This window comes from Taurulus bubalis, assembly GCF_910589615.1.
Source record: "Taurulus bubalis genome assembly, chromosome: 18".
NCBI lineage: Eukaryota > Metazoa > Chordata > Actinopteri > Perciformes > Cottidae > Taurulus > Taurulus bubalis.
In genome coordinates, this window is record NC_136606.1 from 552,227 (window position 1) to 573,122 (window position 20,896).

The 20,896-nt window shown below is 47.3% G+C and overlaps 2 protein-coding genes across 2 annotated transcripts in view; one reads left to right on the forward strand and one right to left on the reverse strand.

Annotated features, from left to right (window-relative positions):
- Positions 1 to 841: 841 nt before the first annotated feature.
- tmem200ca (transmembrane protein 200C-a) lies at positions 842 to 3,053 on the forward strand (the record flags this gene model as incomplete). Its single annotated transcript, XM_079234138.1, has 4 exons — positions 842 to 948; positions 1,025 to 1,238; positions 1,334 to 1,464; positions 2,057 to 3,053. 4 exons carry the CDS (start codon positions 842 to 844, stop codon positions 3,051 to 3,053), a joined length of 1,449 nt encoding a protein of 482 aa, XP_079090264.1.
- Positions 3,054 to 5,004: 1,951 nt separating this feature from the next.
- The window catches only part of LOC306750673 (piezo-type mechanosensitive ion channel component 2-like), a 43,540-nt gene continuing 27,648 nt past the window's right edge, over positions 5,005 to 20,896 (reverse strand). Inside the window, exons 35-57 of the mRNA XM_079234140.1 lie at positions 13,518 to 13,589; positions 13,256 to 13,422; positions 12,862 to 13,155; positions 12,379 to 12,761; positions 11,913 to 12,152; positions 11,731 to 11,832; positions 11,508 to 11,664; positions 11,235 to 11,417; positions 10,948 to 11,122; positions 10,712 to 10,820; positions 10,334 to 10,481; positions 10,154 to 10,241; positions 9,639 to 9,765; positions 9,308 to 9,466; positions 8,671 to 8,818; positions 8,352 to 8,540; positions 7,928 to 8,020; positions 7,596 to 7,762; positions 7,379 to 7,495; positions 6,845 to 6,924; positions 6,530 to 6,743; positions 6,156 to 6,297; positions 5,005 to 6,075 (exon numbers count right to left, since the gene is read on the reverse strand). Coding sequence (XP_079090266.1) covers positions 5,974 to 6,075; positions 6,156 to 6,297; positions 6,530 to 6,743; positions 6,845 to 6,924; positions 7,379 to 7,495; positions 7,596 to 7,762; positions 7,928 to 8,020; positions 8,352 to 8,540; positions 8,671 to 8,818; positions 9,308 to 9,466; positions 9,639 to 9,765; positions 10,154 to 10,241; positions 10,334 to 10,481; positions 10,712 to 10,820; positions 10,948 to 11,122; positions 11,235 to 11,417; positions 11,508 to 11,664; positions 11,731 to 11,832; positions 11,913 to 12,152; positions 12,379 to 12,761; positions 12,862 to 13,155; positions 13,256 to 13,422; positions 13,518 to 13,589 — 3,656 coding nt within the window. The 3' untranslated portion in view covers positions 5,005 to 5,973. The remainder of the gene's footprint in view (positions 6,076 to 6,155; positions 6,298 to 6,529; positions 6,744 to 6,844; positions 6,925 to 7,378; positions 7,496 to 7,595; positions 7,763 to 7,927; positions 8,021 to 8,351; positions 8,541 to 8,670; positions 8,819 to 9,307; positions 9,467 to 9,638; positions 9,766 to 10,153; positions 10,242 to 10,333; positions 10,482 to 10,711; positions 10,821 to 10,947; positions 11,123 to 11,234; positions 11,418 to 11,507; positions 11,665 to 11,730; positions 11,833 to 11,912; positions 12,153 to 12,378; positions 12,762 to 12,861; positions 13,156 to 13,255; positions 13,423 to 13,517; positions 13,590 to 20,896) is intronic.

Genomic DNA, 20,896 nt, shown 5'->3' on the forward strand with positions numbered 1-20,896 from the left:
GTTGTCTTTTTTCTCTGGGGTTGTCTTGTGTCTCTGTTGTTGTCTTGTGTCTCTGGGGTTGTCTTGTGTCTCCGGGGTTGTCTTGTGTCTCTGAGTTTGTCTTGTGTCTCTGTTGTTGTCTTCTGTCTCTGAAGTTGTTTTGTGTCTCTGAGTTTGTCTTGTGTCTCTGAGGTTGTCTTGTGTCTCTGGGGTTGTCTTGTGTCTCTGAGGTTGTCTTCTTTCTCTGAGGTTGTCTTGTGTCTCTGAGGTTGTCTTGTGTCTCTGAGTTTATCTTGTGTCTCTGAGGTTGTCTTGTGTCTCTGAGTTTATCTTGTGTCTCTGAGGTTGTCTTGTGTCTCTGAGTTTATCTTGTGTCTCTGAGGTTGTCTTGTGTCTCTGAGGTTGTCTTGTGTCTCTGAGGTTGTCTTGTGTCTCTGAGGTTGTCTTGTGTCTCTGTTGTTGTCTTGTGTCTCCAGGGTTGTCTTGTGTCTCTGAGTTTGTCTTGTGTCTCTGTTGTTGTCTTCTGTCTCTGAGGTTGTTTTGTGTCTCTGAGTTTGTCTTGTGTCTCTGAGGTTGTCTTGTGTCTCTGATGTTGTCTTGTGTCTCTGAGGTTGTCTTCTGTCTCTGAGTTTGTCTTGTGTCTCTGAGGTTGTCTTGTGTCTCTGATGTTGTCTTGTGTCTCTGAGGTTGTCTTCTGTCTCTGAGGTTGTCTTGTGTCTCTGATGTTGTCTTCTGTCGCTAAGGTTGTCTTGCCTCTCTCTCTGCCTGTCTCTCTCTTACAGGAAGTCGGTGACTGAGTCCAGGTGAGGTGGCAGTGGGCGGGGCTTCGTCTGCTCAGCCACCGTCTGATTGGTTGGTGGTGATGATCGCGACTGGCGGCCTCCTGCGGATCAACGCACGGCGACAGGACTCACTGAGGTCCAAACCACACAAAGCACACACACACAAGAGGAAGAACAAGAACAAGAGGTAACACACACACACACACACACACACACACACACACACTGAACTTCAACAGTGATGTCACTTCCTGCCCCCTCAGGAGGAACGAGGTGGTGGTGGTGAAGGCGAGGTTGAAGCTGTGTTCCGTCCCGGGTCTCGTGGCGGCGCTGGGTGTACTGGTCCTGCTGGTGGGCTCGGTCATGGCGGCTCTGGGCTACTGGCCGCGGGAAGGACTCTTCTTCAGCGCTCAGCCCCGGGAGGCCACCGCCATGGCCTCGGTGGCCTCCAGCAGATCCACACCTGCCGAGGCTCAGGTGAGAACCAGGATCCCTTCGGAAAGAGATTTCAGGGTCAAGGATCAGGTTCAGGAAGCAGCTGCTGGACGGTTTTCCAACCAGGTCCGAACCAGATGTTTTGTTTCTCTAACTGCTTCCAGGGAGGAGGAGGAGGAGGAGAAGGAGGAGGTTTCAACCAGACTGAAACCCTCAACGAGACATCGGGAGGACTTCCACGAGGCTTCCTGGAGGATTTTTTGAACAGGTAAACCAGGTGTAGTCTCTAAAGATAGTAGTACTTGTAGTGGAGCAGAAGTGTGAAGTAGTTGTACATGGAAGTACTACTCTGTAAAGTACCTGTACACTTCCATATATTCCACCAGTGAAGATCAGTCGTTGTCACAAACATGTGAATAATAACTTTTTACAGAAGAGAACCGAACACGGCCTGAAGACCTTCTAGTCCTAAAGACCCAGAAGGTCCTAATGGACTAAAGGTCCTACCTTCCAGAAGGTCCTACCTCCTGGGAGGTCCTAAAGACCCATGACCTTATAGTCCTTTAGGACCTTCTAGTTATCCTAAAGGACTAAAGGTCCTACCTTCAAGAAGGTAGGACCTTTAGGACATTCTGGAGGACTTCTGGAGGTCCCGGAGGACATTCTAGTCCTTTAGGACCCTGTGGGTCTTTAGGACTTTCCAGAAGGTAGGACCTTTAAGACCTTCTAGGGTCTTTTACTCTCCTCTAAAGAGACAGATATGTCCCTCAGGAGGTGGAGACCAAACACAGAACCAATAGAGAATATGAAATGTCTGCAGGTATCTGTGCTCTGATTGGCTGTATGAAATGTCTCTGCAGGTATCTGTGCTCTGATAGGCTGAAGGTCTTCGGCCCTCTCATCATGGGCATCGGGATCTTTCTCTTCATCTGTGCCAACGCCGTCCTGCACGAGAACCGGGACAAAAAGACCAAAGTCATCAACCTGCGAGACATCTACTCCACCGTCATCGACCTCCACGGCCTCCGCAAGCCCAGCGCCTCCTGCTGCGCCTCCTCCGGCGCCTCCTCCTCCGCCAACGCCCTCAACGGCCTTGTCAACTACGTCCAATCAAAGAGCCTGGAGGCCAAACCCAGGGCATACCCCGCCTCCCTTCTGAGTAGGAGGGAGGGAGGAGGAGGAGGAGCAGGAGGAGGAGCAAGAGAAGGAGGAGGAGAAGGAAGAGGAGGAGGAGGAGGAGGAAGAGGAGGAGGAGGAGCAGGAGAAGGAGGACAGGTCAGTGATGGAGGAGGAGGAGCAGTGTTCAGTATCTACCAGGAGCAGCCAGACGCTCCTCCTCCTCCCTCCTCCTGCTGGACCTCGCTGCAGAAGGAGGTGCTCAGCTCCGCCCCCTTGCCCCTGGGGCTGGGCGGGGGTGGGACCACGGGGGTCGAGGAGGAGGAGCCTGCATGTGCACCTCCTCCTCTGCGCTCCTCCACTCCAGCAGCTTCCTGCAGCTCCTCCGGCCTCCACCAGGGGGCTCTGCTCCTCCTCTCCTGCTCCTCCCTCACCGCCTCCTATCTGTCGCTCTCCTCCCTGTCTCACCTCCTCTCCTCCTCCTCGGCCACGCCCCCCACCTACAGGAGGCGGAGCCTGCCGGCCGGCGCCAACGGACCAAGCCGCGGAGAGGAGTCCCCAGAGTTGACGTCATCACGCTGCGTGACCTCACACAGGTCGGGGGAAGTGACATCACACAGGAAGTACTCCGACAGGAAGTACTCCAACAGGAAGTACTCCAACAGGAAGTACTCCAACAGGGAGAAGCTGAGGATGATCTCTCAGGCGGATTCTGGTTTGACGCAGAAGGAGGAGGGATGAGGAGGCCGGCTAATCGAAGCTGACTGTGATCGATGACATCAGCATGACATCATCGCTCACACCAGGAAGTAGCAATAAAGACAACGTTTCTCTTTTTTCACGACACGAGGGCATGCTGTGTACGTTTGTGTCTTATTAGAGTATTTTATGTATTTATGTGGAAACCTGGAGGATGAAAGAAGCCACTGAAGGTCACTTCCTGTTTGTGACGTCTATTCATTTAACCCTTGTATGCCCCTTATTCATTATTTTAATGAATATATTTCCTTCAAAAGATTAAACGGTGACCCTGAAATGTTGGACATCGTTCATCACTTCAATATAAATAATCAACCAAACATCTCCATCAGCATGACGCTATTCAAAGTCAACACAAATACAACCTGAGCGTTGAGACTCTGACGGGTTGAGTTTAGAGTTGTAGCTCCATGACGTCTTCCACTGGAACCCGATGACTTTTCCTCGTTTGAACAGTGACGACGAGTACGTGTTCTCTCTGCTTAACTCAACAGAAACATGTCCATCAATAAAGCAACATGAAGCACATTGAATTTTCTGTCAAATATTTATCTTATTGTTTACTGGTCACTCCCAGTCTGGTCCAGTACTCTCTGGTGGTTTAGTCCACGTTTGGTCTCATATTCTCTGGTGGTTTAGTTCATGTTTGGTCTCATATTCTCTGGTGGTTTAGTCCACGCTTGGTCTCATATTCTCTGGTGGTTTAGTCCACGCTTGGTCTCATATTCTCTGGTGGTTTAGTCCACGCTTGGTCTCATATTCTCTGGTGGTTTAGTCCACGCTTGGTCTCATATTCTCTGGTGGTTTAGTCCACGTTTGGTCTCATATTCTCTGGTGATTTAGTCCATGTTTGGTCTCAAATTCTCTGGTGGTTTAGTCCACGCTTGGTCTCATATTCCTTGTTGGTTTAGTCCACAATTGGTCCAGTATTCTCTGGTGGTTTAGTCCTCATTTGGTCCAGTATTCTCTGGTGGTTTAGTCCACAATTGGTCCAGTATTCTCTGGTGGTTTAGTCCACGATTGGTCTCATATTCTCTGGTGGTTTAGTCCACGATTGGTCCAGTATTCTCTGGTGGTTTAGTCCACGTTTGGTCCAGTATTCTCTGGTGGTTTAGTCCTCAGTTGGTCCAGTATTCGCTGGTGGTTAAGTCCTCATTTGGTCTCATATTCCTTGTTGGTTTAGTCCACAATTGGTCCAGTATTCTCTGGTGGTTTAGTCCTCATTTGGTCTCATATTCCTTGTTGGTTTAGTCCACAATTGGTCCAGTATTCTCTGGTGGTTTAGTCCACGATTGGTCTCATATTCTCTGGTGGTTTAGTCCACGTTTGGTCTCAGATTCTCTGGTGGTTTAGTCCACGTTTGGTCCAGTATTCTCTGGTGGTTTAGTCAACATTTGGTCCAGTATTCTCTGGTGGTTTAGTCCTCATCTGGTCCAGTATTCTCTGGTGGTTTAGTCCACGTTTGGTTCAGTATTCTCTGGTGGTTTAGTCCTTATTTGGTCCAGTATTCTCTGCTGGTTTAGTCCACGTTTGGTCCAGTATTCTCTGGTGGTTTAGTCCACGATTGGTCTCATATTCTCTGGTGGTTTAGTCCAGGTTTGGTCCAGTATTCTCTGGTGGTTTAGTCCACGATTGGTCTCATATTCTCTGGTGGTTTAGTCCACGTTTGGTCCAGTATTCTCTGGTGGTTTAGTCCTCATTTGGTCGAGTATTCTCTGGTGGTTTAGTCCACGTTTGGTCCAGTATTCTCTGGTGGTTTAGTCCTCATCTGGTCTCATATTCCTTGTTGGTTTAGTCCACAATTGGTCCAGTATTCTCTGGTGGTTTAGTCCACGTTTGGTCCAGTATTCGCTGGTGCTTTGGCCTCACTAGATGTCTCAGAATTGGACTATGATTAAGTGAACCGGTGTCTGTTTAAACAGCTGACGCTCAGTCAAGTAAACAAATGTCTTTTATTTTCACTTATGCACTATTTTAGTTTTAAATATTCACAGAAGACACAAGTTTACAGTTTACAGTTATTATCATTCAGAAAATACAGTGACGTGAACATATTTACTATAAACCACGGTCTAGCGATTAATACCTAGTTTCTACACGTGTTACATTTACTTCCAGTTTTCTGTCCCTAGGGGGCGATCAGACTAAATATTCTGTGGAGTTGTGATTCCAGTGTCATGTTGTGACTGTATGAACAGCTGTTTTCACTTCTGAGCAAACATGAGCTAACATGAAGCTAACGTAGAGCAAACAGACAGCTAACATGAAGATGATGTAGAGCAAACAGACAGCTAACATGAAGCTAATGTAGAGCAAACATACAGCTAACATGAAGCTAATGTAGAGCAAACAGACAGCTAACATGAAGCTAATGTAGAGCAAACACAGCTAACATGAAGCTAATGTAGAGCAAACAGACAGCTAACATGAAGCTAATGTAGAGCAAACAGACAGCTAACATGAAGCTAGTGTAGCAGTAAAATGAACAGAAATAAGTGAGAGCAGTTGTGTGACTTGATTGTTGATTGATGCATCAGTGTTTTGTAAAATATTGATAACTAATAATTCCAGTATCACAGGAAGTCAATGAGGGAATGTCAGCAGCAGCTTCAGTTTGGGTCACAGTCTAGAGTTATTGATCATCAGTAATCAATACTGTAGGAGAGTGGATTCGCTCCATACCACTTCAGGATTTCCTGCTATGTTTCAAAGTTAGCTTTTTGTTTGACAACTGAATAGAAACACAACCACTGTCCTGTCAATCAGAAGGTTAGCTCCGCCCCCTTGCTGCTCCTATTGGTCACACTGAGAAAAAAGTTTCTGGAAACCTTCAAAATAAAACTCAGTTCTGTCGTGATGATGTCAAAGTTTGTGATGTCACCACAGGCGTCGATAGATGAGCTCAGCGTCGGGTCCATTTGATCAGTGTCTCCGGCGATCGATACAAGAAGATCAGTTTGGCGTAAAGCTCCTCCTCCAACTCCAGCTCACCTGTCTCTCTCACCTGGAACAGAGAACAACCAATCAGATCACAGCGGCCAACGCTGACGTACAGGTGTGTCCATAAAGTTTCATTTGACGTACCAGGAAGACGTCGGTGCAGAGCTTGAGAATGCGGTCGACGCACGGCAGCTCCTCGAACATGATGGAGTGGCTGATCCCGCTGAAGAACTCACGCACAAACTTCCCGATCACCAGAACCACCGACGCGTAAAGACCCATGATGCTGCAGGAGGACACGCAGTAAAGGTACTGAAAGTACTGCAGTGAATACACGTTATAGCAGTAAAGGTACTGAAAGTACTGCAGTGAATACACGTTATAGCAGTAAAGGTACTGAAAGTACTGCAGTGAATATACGTTATAGCAGTAATAGTACTACAGGTACTGCAGTATAAACACGCTATAGCAGTAATAGTACTACAGGTATTGTAATACTTGAAGGTCTTGGTGTGTACCCGTATCCAGCCAGGAAGCCCAGACTCGGAGGACTGACTTTATCACTGAACACAAACAGCTGAAGCCCCGCCTCCCTCTTGTCACTCAGTGAAGCTCCGCCTCCGATGGGCACCAGGCTGGCAGCTGGTTGGTCAACGATCCACCAGTCCTGGATCTCTCGGCTCTGATTGGTCGACCGTTCCAGGGCCAATAGGATGTCCTTGTAGCCGTCGTCTGATTGGTCCAGAGAAGAGTACTTGCAGTTAGAGAGAGTACTTTATCATCCCTTATATTATTTTATAATCCTATATAATTATTGAAATGAATATAAACACCTGAGTAAAGCTGTTCGATGGGTTTGGAGTTGGAGTCGCTGGGAGCTCGAATGAAACATGGAAACACTTTGTGTATGACGCTGAAAACAGAAGAACACACTCAAGAAACAACTCAACATGGCTCCGCCCCTTTGCATGAACCCACCCTCACACATGGCCCTGTCCCTTTGCATGAACCCACCCTCACACATGGCCCCGCCCCTTTGTATGAACCCACCCTTACACATGGCCCTGTCCCTTTGCATGAACCCACCCTCACACATGGCCCCGCCCCTTTGTATGAACCCACCCTCACACATGGCCCCGCCCCTTTGTATGAACCCACCCTCACACGTGGCCCCGCCCCTTTGTATGAACCCACCCTCACACGTGGCTCCGCCCCTTTGAATGAACCCACCCTCACACGTGGCCCCGCCCCTTTGTATGAATCCACCCCTTTGAATGAACGCGTACCTTTGCATGAACCCGCCCCTCACACATGGCCCCGCCCCTTTGTATGAACCCGCCCTCACACATCCCGTCTCCCGTACTCACACAGGAAGTGACCTCGTCCCGTTCAGCAGCTGTATCAGCTCCAGGCGGGTCTGGTCGTCCAGGTAGGTTACATGTTTACCTGATGCAAGCTCCGCCTTCGCCCCCAGACTCAGGTTCCTGTTGAAACGCAATACACACACAGTACACACACAGTCCTACACACAGTACACACACAGTCCTACAGTGATTGATTATTGATCAGTGGGGTGAAGCTGACCTCTGAACAGTCCAGGACACAGTCAGGGGGAAGTGGTCCAGACTGAGCACCTGGCTCAGGTACTGCCTGCTGGGAGGGCTGATGGTCCACAGAGAGTTGCTGCTGCCCTGCAGCTCCGCCAGCGTCACATCCTCATGACCATACGCCTCCAGGAACTGCAAGGCACTCTGGAAAATACAGCCACAGGGTTACTGGTTACTGCAGGCGGTTTGTGAACCTCTAACATACTCACAGGTGTGAACCTCTAAAGTACTCACAGGTATGAACCTCTGAAGTACTCACAGGTATGAGCCTCTAAAGTACTCACAGGTATGAACCTCTGAAGTACTCACAGGTGTGTAGCTGTAGGAGCTGGTGAAGGACTCCAAGTCTTCCTCAGTCACGTCTCTGAGCTGATTCTGCTGCGCACTCATGGTGAAGATGGGCTGTGAACACAAGAGCAGTCGGTGATAGTTGTACTACTGTCAACAACGACGCTACACAGTCACTACGACGACACCTGTGTGGTCCAGGTGTGTGCTACAGGTGTGTGGTCCAGGTGTGTGGTCCAGGTGTGTGGTCCAGGTGTGTGCTACAGGTGTGTGGTCCAGGTGTGTGGTCCAGGTGTGTGCTACAGGTGTGTGGTCCAGGTGTGTGGTCCAGGTGTGTGCTACAGGTGTGTGCTACAGGTGTGTGGTCCAGGTGTGTGGTCCAGGTGTGTGGTCCAGGTGTGTGCTACAGGTGTGTGCTACAGGTGTGTGCTACAGGTGTGTTTACCTGAAAGCCTCCCAGTGTGATGGTCAGAGACACATCTATCGGTCGGTTGACGACTCCGGCGACAGACTTGATGAGCGACATGAAGAGCAGCGGAAACCAGACGATGCAGATCAGCAGCAGCACAATGAGGCCGCCCATCCCGTACTTCACCACACGCTTCTTCTTCTGCCCGCGAGGCTGAGGGTACCTCTGTGTACAAGTACACACAAATATACACAAATATGAACACACGCTTCTTCTGCCTGCGAGGCTGAGGGTACCTCTGTGTACAAGTACACACAAAACACATAAATATAAATCTACACACAGAGACACAGACCTTCTCAGACTCCCTCCAGCACTTTAAGACAAAGCAGTGGGCGTAAACGTCCTCCACACAGATCCAGGAGGACAGGGACAGAGTGGTGTCGGTCCACACCCAGTCCATCACCGCCCTCAGCTCCGTCAGGAAGGGCACCAGACGGAAACTACAGACAGACAGACAGACAGACAGACAGACAGACAGGTAGAGAGGTAGAGAGACAGGTAAAGAGACAGACAGGTAGAAAAATAAGTAAAAGTAAAGTAAAAGCTTGGCTAATAGTTTCCCCTTACTTCTTGACTTAGTGCTAAGCTAACAGTTTCCAGCTGTTTTTAGTCTTCATGCTAAGCTAGGCTAACAGTTTCCAGCTACTTTCAGTCTTTGTGCTAAGCTAGACTAACAGTTCCCTCTGCCTCCAGTCTTTGTGCTAAGCTAGGCTAACAGTTTCCTCTGCCTCCAGTCTTTTTGCTAAGCTAGACTAACAGTTCCCTCTGCCTCCAGTCTTTGTGCTAAGCTAGGCTAACAGTTTCCTCTGCCTCCAGTCTTTGTGCTAAGCTAGACTAACAGTTCCCTCTGCCTCCAGTCTTTGTGCTAAGCTAGGCTAACAGTTTCCTCTGCCTCCAGTCTTTTTGCTAAGCTAGGCTAACATACTCACCCTTGGAACAGGAAGAGGTTCAGGTAGTTGTAGCTCTTCGTCAGGAAGTTTCCCAGAACTCGTGTCGGGTATCCAGATCGAATCTGATAGGCCGACAGCCCGAAGTACACACACTTCACAAAATACCAGAGCTGAGCCACCAGGTTCTGGTTGAACCGCCTGAGGACAGAGAGACAGACAGAGAGAGAGACAAAGTGACAGACAGAGAGACAGACAGATAGAGAGAAAGAGAGACAGACAGAGAGACAGGTGTTATTAACTGTTAATGAGGTCACTTCATTATGTTAGTGAGGCTGCTATATTATGTTAATGAGGCAGCAGGTAAACTCACCTATCAGTGACTGTCGGCAGGATGAAGAACATCCAGAAGTGAATCCCAAAAACCAAAATCACCTGGAAGACCAACTTCCCCAGAACAGTCTTCCTCAAATACAGAGCCCTGTCTATCACCATGGTACCTGCAGACAGGTATGCAGACAGACAGGTAGACAATCAGACAGGGAGACAGGGAGGCAGGGAGGCAGGGAGACAGGGAGGCAGGGAGACAGGGAGGCAGGGAGGCAGGGAGGCAGGGAGACAGGGAGGCAGGGAGACAGGGAGGCAGGGAGGCAGGGAGGCAGGGAGACAGGGAGGCAGGGAGACAGGGAGGCAGGGAGGCAGGGAGACAGGGAGACAGGGAGGCAGGGAGGCAGGGAGACAGGGAGACAGGGAGGCAGGGAGACAGGGAGGCAGGGAGGCAGGGAGGCAGGGAGACAGGGAGACAGGGAGGCAGGGAGGCAGGGAGGCAGGGAGACAGGGAGGCAGGGAGACAGGGAGGCAGGGAGGCAGGGAGACAGGGAGACGTACCAAACTGGATCAGAACCATCACCAGGAAAGCTTCAGGAACTTGGTCTTCTGAGAGGGAGGAAGTGATGTCAGCAGCCGCTGAGTGTTTCTGAGGAAATAACAATCAAATAATACAAAATAACAATTAAACAATTAAATAGAATAGAACAGAATAGAAGAGATCAGTAAATCAAACTTTACTCCAAAGGCCCAGAAGCCGAAGACGATGATGATGAAGTCAACGGTGTCGGCGAGGAACATGAGGACGTAAACATCAGTGACGGCGCTGTATTCTGGTTGGACGAGAGCTCTGAAGAAGTGAAGGACGGGGCGGTAGAGAGACATGCACCTGATGGAGAGAGAGAGAGAGAGAGTTCATAGGAATTATAGTGAAGGACGAGATGGTAGAGAGACATGCACCTGATGGAGAGAGAGAGAGTTATAACTAGATGTACCTGAGTTCATATTGATCATAACTAGATGTACCTGAGTTCATATTGATCATAACTAGATGTACCTGAGTTCATATTGATCATAACTAGATGTACCTGAGTTCATATTGATCATAACTAGATGTACCTGCTGGCGGAGGTCTTCCTGGTTCTGATGGAAAGCTCCTTGAGTTTCTCCAGCAGCAGGTCCAGCCTGCCGGGCTGCAGAGCTCTGGAGCTCACGCTGCCTGCAGACACTGAGGAGGGCAACAGTAGTAGTATATACATGGTACATTTGCGCGTATACGTTCTGGTTTTAACTGCATCTGTGATTTTGGGCTCTACAAAATAAATTGAATGACGTTCAGGTGTGTGAGGTCCTACCTGCAGGAGAGCGCAGCTGGGTGGAGCTGGAGATGGTCCTGGAGGTGGTCCTCCTCCGGCCTCGGCGCCGCAGGGTCCCGGAGAGCTCGGTGAGATCGGCGGAGGCGGCCTGACTGTCCTGGTGGTAGACGCCGTCATTCTCCGTAGAAACAGTCTGGTCCCACAGTCCGTGGCACTGGGGAGAATAAAGCTATAATGTAGAGCTTCTGACCTTGAGTATGACTGTGTTCTATAATAGAGCTTCTTACCTTGAGTATGTCTGTGTTCTATACTGTAGAGCTTCTTACCTTGAGTATGGCTCTGTGGTAGAACAAAGCCAGCAGCTGCAGGAGGTCATACAGGACGTAGCCTTCCTTCTTCTCCACTCCCAGGATGTTTGGGGGATGGAACGGTTTGGAGCGATCCACCTCCAGCTTCTGGTTGAATGGAAAGAAGCCAAACTGGAAGAAATACTTGATGACGATGGTGACCTGAGGACATAAACAGGTAGACAGACTGTAAAACATCGACCTGTCGAATGAACATTGTAAATAGGGTAGAGTGACAGCAGCAGAGGGAACCTCGGTGTAGATGATAGCCGTCATCCAGAAGGTCTTGCTGGGCCGAGGGACGGACAGCGTGGCCCACAGGAACACCAGAACAGGAAGTACCAGCGTCAGACAGCTGGCGGACACCATGTGGTTCAGCACGATGACCAGGTAACACACCGTCTCCGACCTGCCAGAGGGACGATCTTAGCAACGACAGAGGGGTCTGAGGAGTCACCTGTGGACCGGAGCTCACCTGGCCGCCAGGATGTTGTAGAGAGCGTAGCACATCTGGAGCAGCTGGTGCTGGTTCCCGTAGAAGCGGTCCGATGCCTCCAGCTCCTCGTCGTAGAAAGTCCTGAAACACGGGAGTGAAGCAGAGTGTGGAGCTACAGCGTGTCACGGGTGGAGGATCTCAGTGACTCACCTGTGACTCACCTGCTCCTCAGCAGCTCGCTGGCCGTCAGCTCCTGAGCGTGAGACGCCGCCGCCGGACAGGAAGTGGAGGTCGAGTCGGACAGGAAGTCGCTCCGCTCCCCCGGAGTCTGAGCCGGCCACCTCCTGAATCCCCCCCCAGCCTCCTCTTCCTCCTGGTGCAGGTCCAGCCCCAGAGCCAGGCTGTAGGAGGGGGGCAGGAGGGAGGGGGCGCTCGTGGGAGGCGGCTCTGGATCGTCAGCTCTGTTCAGACAGACGCAGAGAGACAATCAGGAGGAAGGACTGGAACAATAACCTCCCGTTGCTCCTGCAGGAGGACTCACCTCGTCGCTTCTTCCTCTGAAGACGAGGAGGACGATGAAGACGGGACTCGCTCCATTCTGGTCAGTTTGGGTCGCCATCTTTGGCTGGTTTTAGTCACCAGGCATTCTGGGTAATCTTCCACTGCTGGGTCACCTTCTGCTGTTACTCTCTCCAGTTCGACTCCTGAGGATGGAGCCTCCGCTGAAACTGGTTCACCTGGGCCATCTGCTCCAGGTACTGGTTCTGCTCCTGGTTCACCTGGGCCATCTGCTCCAGGTACTGGTTCTTCTCCTGGTTCACCTGGACCATCTGCTCCTGGTTCACTTGGGCCATCTGCTCCAGGTACTGGTTCTGTTCCTGGTTCACCTGGGCCATCTGCTCCAGGTACTGGTTCTGCTCCTGGTTCACCTGGACCATCTGCTCCTGGTTCACTTGGGCCATCTGCTCCAGGTACTGGTTCTGTTCCTGGTTCACCTGGGCCATCTGCTCCAGGTACTGGTTCTTCTCCTGGTTCACCTGGACCATCTGCTCCTGGTTCACTTGGGCCATCTGCTCCATTTACTGGTTCTGTTCTTGGTTCATCTCCTTGAGATACTAGTTCTTCTCCTGGTTCACCTTCTGGTTCACCTGGGGCATCTCCTTGAGATACTAGTTCTGCTTCTGGTTCACCTGAACTATCTCCTCCAGATATTGGTTCTGGTTCAATTGGAGATCTTCCTGATAGTGACCCTGGTTCTGGTTTATCTGGATTGTTCTCTGGTTCCTCGTCTGGCTCTTCATCAGGATCAGGAATCCCTGCATCTTCTTCTTCCTCTCTTCCTCTCTCTGCTAAGGCCTGCCGCTCCGCCTCCTGGGTACTGTAGTCTAGGACTGACTCTCTGGAGGCGTTCATCATCTGTTCATGGTAGTAAATGTGGATTGCCTCTCTCGTGGGAACATTACCCTGAAAAAAAAACAATCAAACCAAAAAAACTAATAAACACGAGTCCTCCATCTTTGTTGTAGTTCTGACACTTACACCTGTTGTAGTCCTCGATGCGTACCTGCCTGGCCTGCTGCGTTAGCATGCAGCGCTCGATGCGGAGGACGGTGGAGATGTCGATGTGCTCCTGACACAGATCGCTGAGCCAGGCAGTCAAAGAGTCCAGCAGAGCCGACAGCAGAACCCAGCAGAACCGCAACATGCTGGAGAACCGACGCAGCACCGTGTCTGAAACACAGACGTCTGTTTGAACTACAAAACAGACGAGTGGAGCCTCTTCCCTCACGGAGGACCTTTGGTTCAATATTATGAGGACCTCCTACCTGGTGCTTCCCCTTTCTCCTCCTCCTCCTCTCCGTCCTCCTCCGTGTCCTCCATCACTTCTATTCCTCCAGCTGCAGGAGAAGTGGAGAAGTTAGCATCTCCTCCTCTCATTACATTACATTTAGCTGGCACTTTTATCGAAAGAGACTTACAATAAGTGATTCAACCATGAGGACAAACTCACAACAGCAAGAATCAAGAAAGTACAATTTCTTCAACAAAGTTAAACTGCAAAGTGCTATCAGTAAGAGACATGAAGAGCTACTGAAGTGCTGCTATCTTTATTCAAGGTGTAGTGTAAAAAGATGTGTTTTTAGTTCACGGCGGAAGATGTAGAGACTTCCTGCTGTCCTGACGTTAATGGAGAGCTCATTCCACCAATGAGGAGCGGAGTAGTGAGAGTTTAGGTTAAAGACCAGTCGAGCTGCTGCATTCTGGATGAGCTAAATAAAAAAAATTGACAGACGGGCCGGGCCAGTATCAGATGGATGGAGAGTGTTTGTGTGAACCTGTCACGGGAGAACAATGTTGCTGAACCAAATGCAGACCACATGAGTATGAGTATCTGGTAAAACAGATCACTGGAGCCAAAGGGAAGGTGGGGAGCCTGTGGTCCGCCACAGGGGGTGCTGGGCGGTGTGAGACCCGTGGCTCTACACTGGAGGACGGCGAGGCCGGCAGGGGGCGGTGTGAGAATATAACGTACATGACTCAGCTTTTTTGTTCAACTCGCTGGTTAAATCTTCATCAATTTGTTCTACACGCCGAGTCACTGTTCTGCCTGATAAACTCAATTTTTCAAATTTGTTTTTGCTCTCTGGACATAAGAGATCTGCTGTTTCTACCATACATTCTTTCAAAAACTCTCCTTCAGAGAAAGGCTTGCTGGCTTTTGCTCATTTGAATGCTAGCAAAAAACTTGCCTTGGTGCTTGATTCTTGTGTAGCAGTTTGGGGGAGAAAAATATTTTGCTGACTCTTTAAATTGGCTGCCAACCTCTTAGCAGTAGCCGCCCGTTCTGTCGTTGACTGTTGGCTAGCATAGTTAGCACGCTTGGCAGAAAAGTGGCGGCTAATATTGTATTCTTTGAATACTGCAATGGTTTCTTGGCAAATAAGACATACTGCCTCTGATCGTACTTCGTAAGAAGTGGAGCTTTTCAGTGTTTTGCGGTATATTACGGTAATAAAGAAGTGTGGCCTTGTCTGTGGGATCAGTGGGGGAGGGGTGGAATGGACCAGCAGCACAGCAAGTGTTGCGTGTCGCTCTCGTCCAGCAGAACTCGGCAGGTAGCGGTCCGCACGGCGCTACAGACCGCTGTAACGCCTCTCTGCTCCCGACTTGGTTTTCCCGAAGCACGATGCCCACAACAGACCAGCAGCAGAAAGACCGCTGCAATGCCTTCTGCTGCGCACACGGCTCTGCTGCAGCAGAACGCACAGAAAGCCTAAAAAATAAGCATGAAGAAACATCAACGCTGGTCTGTTGTGGTCATCGTGCTTCGGGAAACTGAACTTGGGAACGGAGAAGCGCTACAGCGGTCTTTACTATAACTTTTTTTTTTTTTAATGTTATAATAATTATAATACTCGGCGGGCTGGATTAAAATGCCCCGCGGGCCGGAACCGGACCTACAGGATGTTGTGTAGCATGGACCTACAGGATGTAGTGTAGCATGGACCTACAGGATGTAGTGTAGCATGGACCTACAGGATGTAGTGTAGCATGGACCTACAGGATGTAGTGTAGCATGGACCTACAGGATGTAGTGTAGCATGGACCTATAGGATGTAGTGTAGCATGGACCTACAGGATGTAGTGTAGCATGGACCTATAGGATGTAGTGTAGCATGGAACTACAGGATGTTGTGTAGCATGGACCTATAGGATGTTGTGTAGCATGGACCTACAGGATGTTGTGTAGCATGGACCTGCAGGAGGTAGTGTAGCATGGACCTACAGGATGTTGTGTAGCATGGACCTGCAGGATGTAGTGTAGCATGGACCTATAGGATGTTGTGTAGCATGGACATACAGGATGTAGTGTAGCATGGACCTACATGATGTAGTGTAGCATGGACCTACAGGATGTAGTGTAGCATGGACCTACAGGATGTAGTGTAGCATGAACCTACATGATGTAGTGTAGCATGGACCTACATGATGTAGTGTAGCATGGACCTACAGGATGTAGTGTAGCATGAACCTACAGGATGTAGTGTAGCATGGACCTACATGATGTAGTGTAGCATGGACCTACATGATGTAGTGTAGCATGGACCTACAGGATGTAGTGTAGCATGGACCTACATGATGTAGTGTAGCATGGACCTACAGGATGTAGTGTAGCATGAACCTACAGGATGTAGTGTAGCATGGACCTACAGGATGTAGTGTAGCATGGACCTACAGGATGTAGTGTAGCATGAACCTACAGGATGTAGTGTAGCATGGACCTACAGGATGTAGTGTAGCATGGACCTACAGAAACGTATTGTTGCGTTAAAGTTGGCGCGGTCGTGGGTGGGAGAGCCTTTTCCTGGAAGGAGAAGTAGTTCAGTCTTGTCAAGGTTAATTTTCAGGTGGTGTGCGGACATCCACTGAGAGATGTCAGCCAGACAACAGAAAAAAGGAAAGAAGGATCTGGTGGTTCACTGTGTCAAAGGCAGCAGAAAGGTCTAGAAGGACAAGGACAGAGGAGAGAGGCTGCTCTAGCAGTGTGAAGCTGCTCAGAGAGCAAGGAGGGCAGTCTCTGTGGAGGCCTTGAATCCAGACTGGTGAGGGTCCAGAAGGTTGTTCTCGTACATCAGATGCTATAGTACTCTAGTAGACCTAGTACATCAGATGCTATAGTACTCTAGTATACCTAGTACATCAAATACTATAGTACTCTAGTAGACCTAGTACATCAGATGCTATAGTACTCTAGTAGACCTAGTACATCAGATGCTATAGTACTCTAGTAGACCTAGTACATCAGATACTATAGTACTCTAGTAGACCTAGTACATCAGATGCTATAGTACTCTAGTAGACCTAGTACATCAGATACTATAGTACTCTAGTATACCTAGTACATCAGATGCTATAGTACTCTAGTAGACCTAGTACATCAGATGCTATAGTACTCTAGTAGACCTAGTACAGCAGATACTATAGTACTCTAGTAGACCTAGTAGATCAGATGCTATAGTACTCTAGTAGACCTAGTACAGCAGATGCTATAGTACTCTAGTAGACCTAGTACATCAGATGCTATAGTACTCTAGTAGACCTAGTACAGCAGATACTATAGTACTCTAGTAGACCTAGTACATCAGATGCTATAGTACTCTAGTAGACCTAGTATATCAGATACTATAGTACTCTAGTAGACCTAGTACATCAGATGCTATAGTACTCTAGTAGACCTAGTACAGCAGATACTCTAGTACTCTAGTAGACCTAGTACATCAGATGCTATAGTACTCTAGTAGACCTAGTACATCAGATACTATAGTACTATAGTAGACCTAGTACATCAGATGCTATAGTACTCTAGTAGACCTAGTACAGCAGATACTATAGTACTCTAGTAGACCTAGTACAGCAGATACTATAGTACTCTAGTAGACCTAGTACATCAGATGCTATAGTACTCTAGTAGACCTAGTACAGCAGATGCTATAGTACTCTAGTAGACCTAGTACATCCGATGCTATAGTACTCTAGTAGACCTAGTACATCCGATGCTATAGTACTCTAGTAGACCTAGTACAGCAGATACTATAGTACTCTAGTACACCTAGTACAGCAGATGCTATAGTACTCTAGTAGACCTAGTACAGCAGATGCTATAGTACTCTAGTAGACCTAGTACATCAGATGCTATAGTACTCTAGTAGACCTAGTACATCAGATGCTATAGTACTCTAGTAGACCTAGTACAGCAGATACTATAGTACTCTAGTAGACCTAGTACAGCAGATACTATAGTACTCTAGTAGACCTAGTACATCAGATGCTATAGTACTCTAGTAGACCTAGTACATCAGATACTATAGCACTCTAGTAGACCTAGTACAGCAGATGCTATAGTACTCTAGTAGACCTAGTACATCAGATGCTATAGTACTCTAGTAGACCTAGTACATCAGATGCTATAGTACTCTAGTAGACCTAGTACAGCAGATGCTATAGCACTCTAGTAGACCTAGTACATCAGATGCTATAGTACTCTAGTAGACCTAGTACAGCAGATACTATAGCACTCTAGTAGACCTAGTACATCAGATGCTATAGTACTCTAGTAGACCTAGTACAGCAGATACTATAGTACTCTAGTAGACCTAGTACATCAGATGCTATAGTACTCTAGTAGACCTAGTACAGCAGATACTATAGTACTCTAGTAGACCTAGTACATCAGATGCTATAGTACTCTAGTAGACCTAGTACAGCAGATGCTATAGTACTCTAGTAGACCTAGTACATCAGATGCTATAGTACTCTAGTAGACCTAGTACAGCAGATGCTATAGTACTCTAGTAGACCTAGTACATCAGATGCTATAGTACTCTAGTAGACCTAGTACATCAGATGCTATAGTACTCTAGTAGACCTAGTACATCAGATGCTATAGTACTCTAGTAGACCTAGTACATCAGATGCTATAGTACTCTAGTAGACCTAGTACATCAGATGCTATAGTACTCTAGTAGACCTAGTACATCAGATGCTATAGTACTCTAGTAGACCTAGTACATCAGATGCTATAGTACTCTAGTAGACCTAGTACATCAGATGCTATAGTACTCTAGTAGACCTAGTACATCAGATGCTATAGTACTCTAGTAGACCTAGTACAGCAGATACTATAGTACTCTAGTAGACCTAGTACATCAGATGCTATAGTACTCTAGTATACCTAGTACATCAGATGCTATAGTACTCTAGTAGACCTAGTACATCAGATGCTATAGTACTCTAGTAGACCTAGTACAGCAGATACTATAGTACTCTAGTAGACCTAGTAGATCAGATGCTATAGTACTCTAGTAGACCTAGTACAGCAGATGCTATAGTACTCTAGTAGACCTAGTACATCAGATGCTATAGTACTCTAGTAGACCTAGTACAGCAGATACTATAGTACTCTAGTAGACCTAGTACATCAGATGCTATAGTACTCTAGTAGACCTAGTACATCAGATACTATAGTACTCTAGTAGACCTAGTACATCAGATGCTATAGTACTCTAGTAGACCTAGTACAGCAGATACTCTAGTACTCTAGTAGACCTAGTACATCAGATGCTATAGTACTCTAGTAGACCTAGTACATCAGATACTATAGTACTATAGTAGACCTAGTACATCAGATGCTATAGTACTCTAGTAGACCTAGTACAGCAGATACTATAGTACTCTAGTAGACCTAGTACAGCAGATACTATAGTACTCTAGTAGACCTAGTACATCAGATGCTATAGTACTCTAGTAGACCTAGTACAGCAGATGCTATAGTACTCTAGTAGACCTAGTACATCCGATGCTATAGTACTCTAGTAGACCTAGTACATCCGATGCTATAGTACTCTAGTAGACCTAGTACAGCAGATACTATAGTACTCTAGTACACCTAGTACAGCAGATGCTATAGTACTCTAGTAGACCTAGTACAGCAGATGCTATAGTACTCTAGTAGACCTAGTACATCAGATGCTATAGTACTCTAGTAGACCTAGTACATCAGATGCTATAGTACTCTAGTAGACCTAGTACAGCAGATACTATAGTACTCTAGTAGACCTAGTACAGCAGATACTATAGTACTCTAGTAGACCTAGTACATCAGATGCTATAGTACTCTAGTAGACCTAGTACATCAGATACTATAGCACTCTAGTAGACCTAGTACAGCAGATGCTATAGTACTCTAGTAGACCTAGTACATCAGATGCTATAGTACTCTAGTAGACCTAGTACATCAGATGCTATAGTACTCTAGTAGACCTAGTACAGCAGATGCTATAGCACTCTAGTAGACCTAGTACATCAGATGCTATAGTACTCTAGTAGACCTAGTACAGCAGATACTATAGCACTCTAGTAGACCTAGTACATCAGATGCTATAGTACTCTAGTAGACCTAGTACAGCAGATACTATAGTACTCTAGTAGACCTAGTACATCAGATGCTATAGTACTCTAGTAGACCTAGTACAGCAGATACTATAGTACTCTAGTAGACCTAGTACATCAGATGCTATAGTACTCTAGTAGACCTAGTACAGCAGATGCTATAGTACTCTAGTAGACCTAGTACATCAGATGCTATAGTACTCTAGTAGACCTAGTACAGCAGATGCTATAGTACTCTAGTAGACCTAGTACATCAGATGCTATAGTACTCTAGTAGACCTAGTACATCAGATGCTATAGTACTCTAGTAGACCTAGTACATCAGATGCTATAGTACTCTAGTAGACCTAGTACATCAGATGCTATAGTACTCTAGTAGACCTAGTACATCAGATGCTATAGTACTCTAGTAGACCTAGTACATCAGATGCTATAGTACTCTAGTAGACCTAGTACATCAGATGCTATAGTACTCTAGTAGACCTAGTACATCAGATGCTATAGTACTCTAGTAGACCTAGTACATCAGATGCTATAGTACTCTAGTAGACCTAGTACATCAGATGCTATAGTACTCTAGTAGACCTAGTACATCAGATGCTATAGTACTCTAGTAGACCTAGTACATCAGATGCTATAGTACTCTAGTAGACCTAGTACATCAGATGCTATAGTACTCTAGTAGACCTAGTACATCAGATACTATAGTACTCTAGTAGACCTAGTACATCAGATGCTATAGTACTCTAGTAGACCTAGTACATCAGATGCTATAGTACTCTAGTAGACCTAGTACAGCAGATGCTATAGTACTCTAGTAGACCTAGTACATCAGATGCTATAGTACTCTAGTAGACCTAGTACAGCAGATACTATAGTACTCTAGTAGACCTAGTACATCAGATGCTATAGTACTCTAGTAGACCTAGTACAGCAGATACTATAGTACTCTAGTAGACCTAGTACATCCGATGCTATAGTACTCTAGTAGACCTAGTACATCCGATGCTATAGTACTCTAGTAGACCTAGTACAGCAGATACTATAGTACTCTAGTAGACCTAGTACATCAGATGCTATAGTACTCTAGTAGACCTAGTACATCAGATACTATAGTACTCTAGTAGACCTAGTACAGCAGATACTATAGTACTCTAGTAGACCTAGTACAGCAGATACTATAGTACTCTAGTAGACCTAGTACATCAGATACTCTAGTAGACCTAGTACATCAGATACTATAGTACTCTAGTAG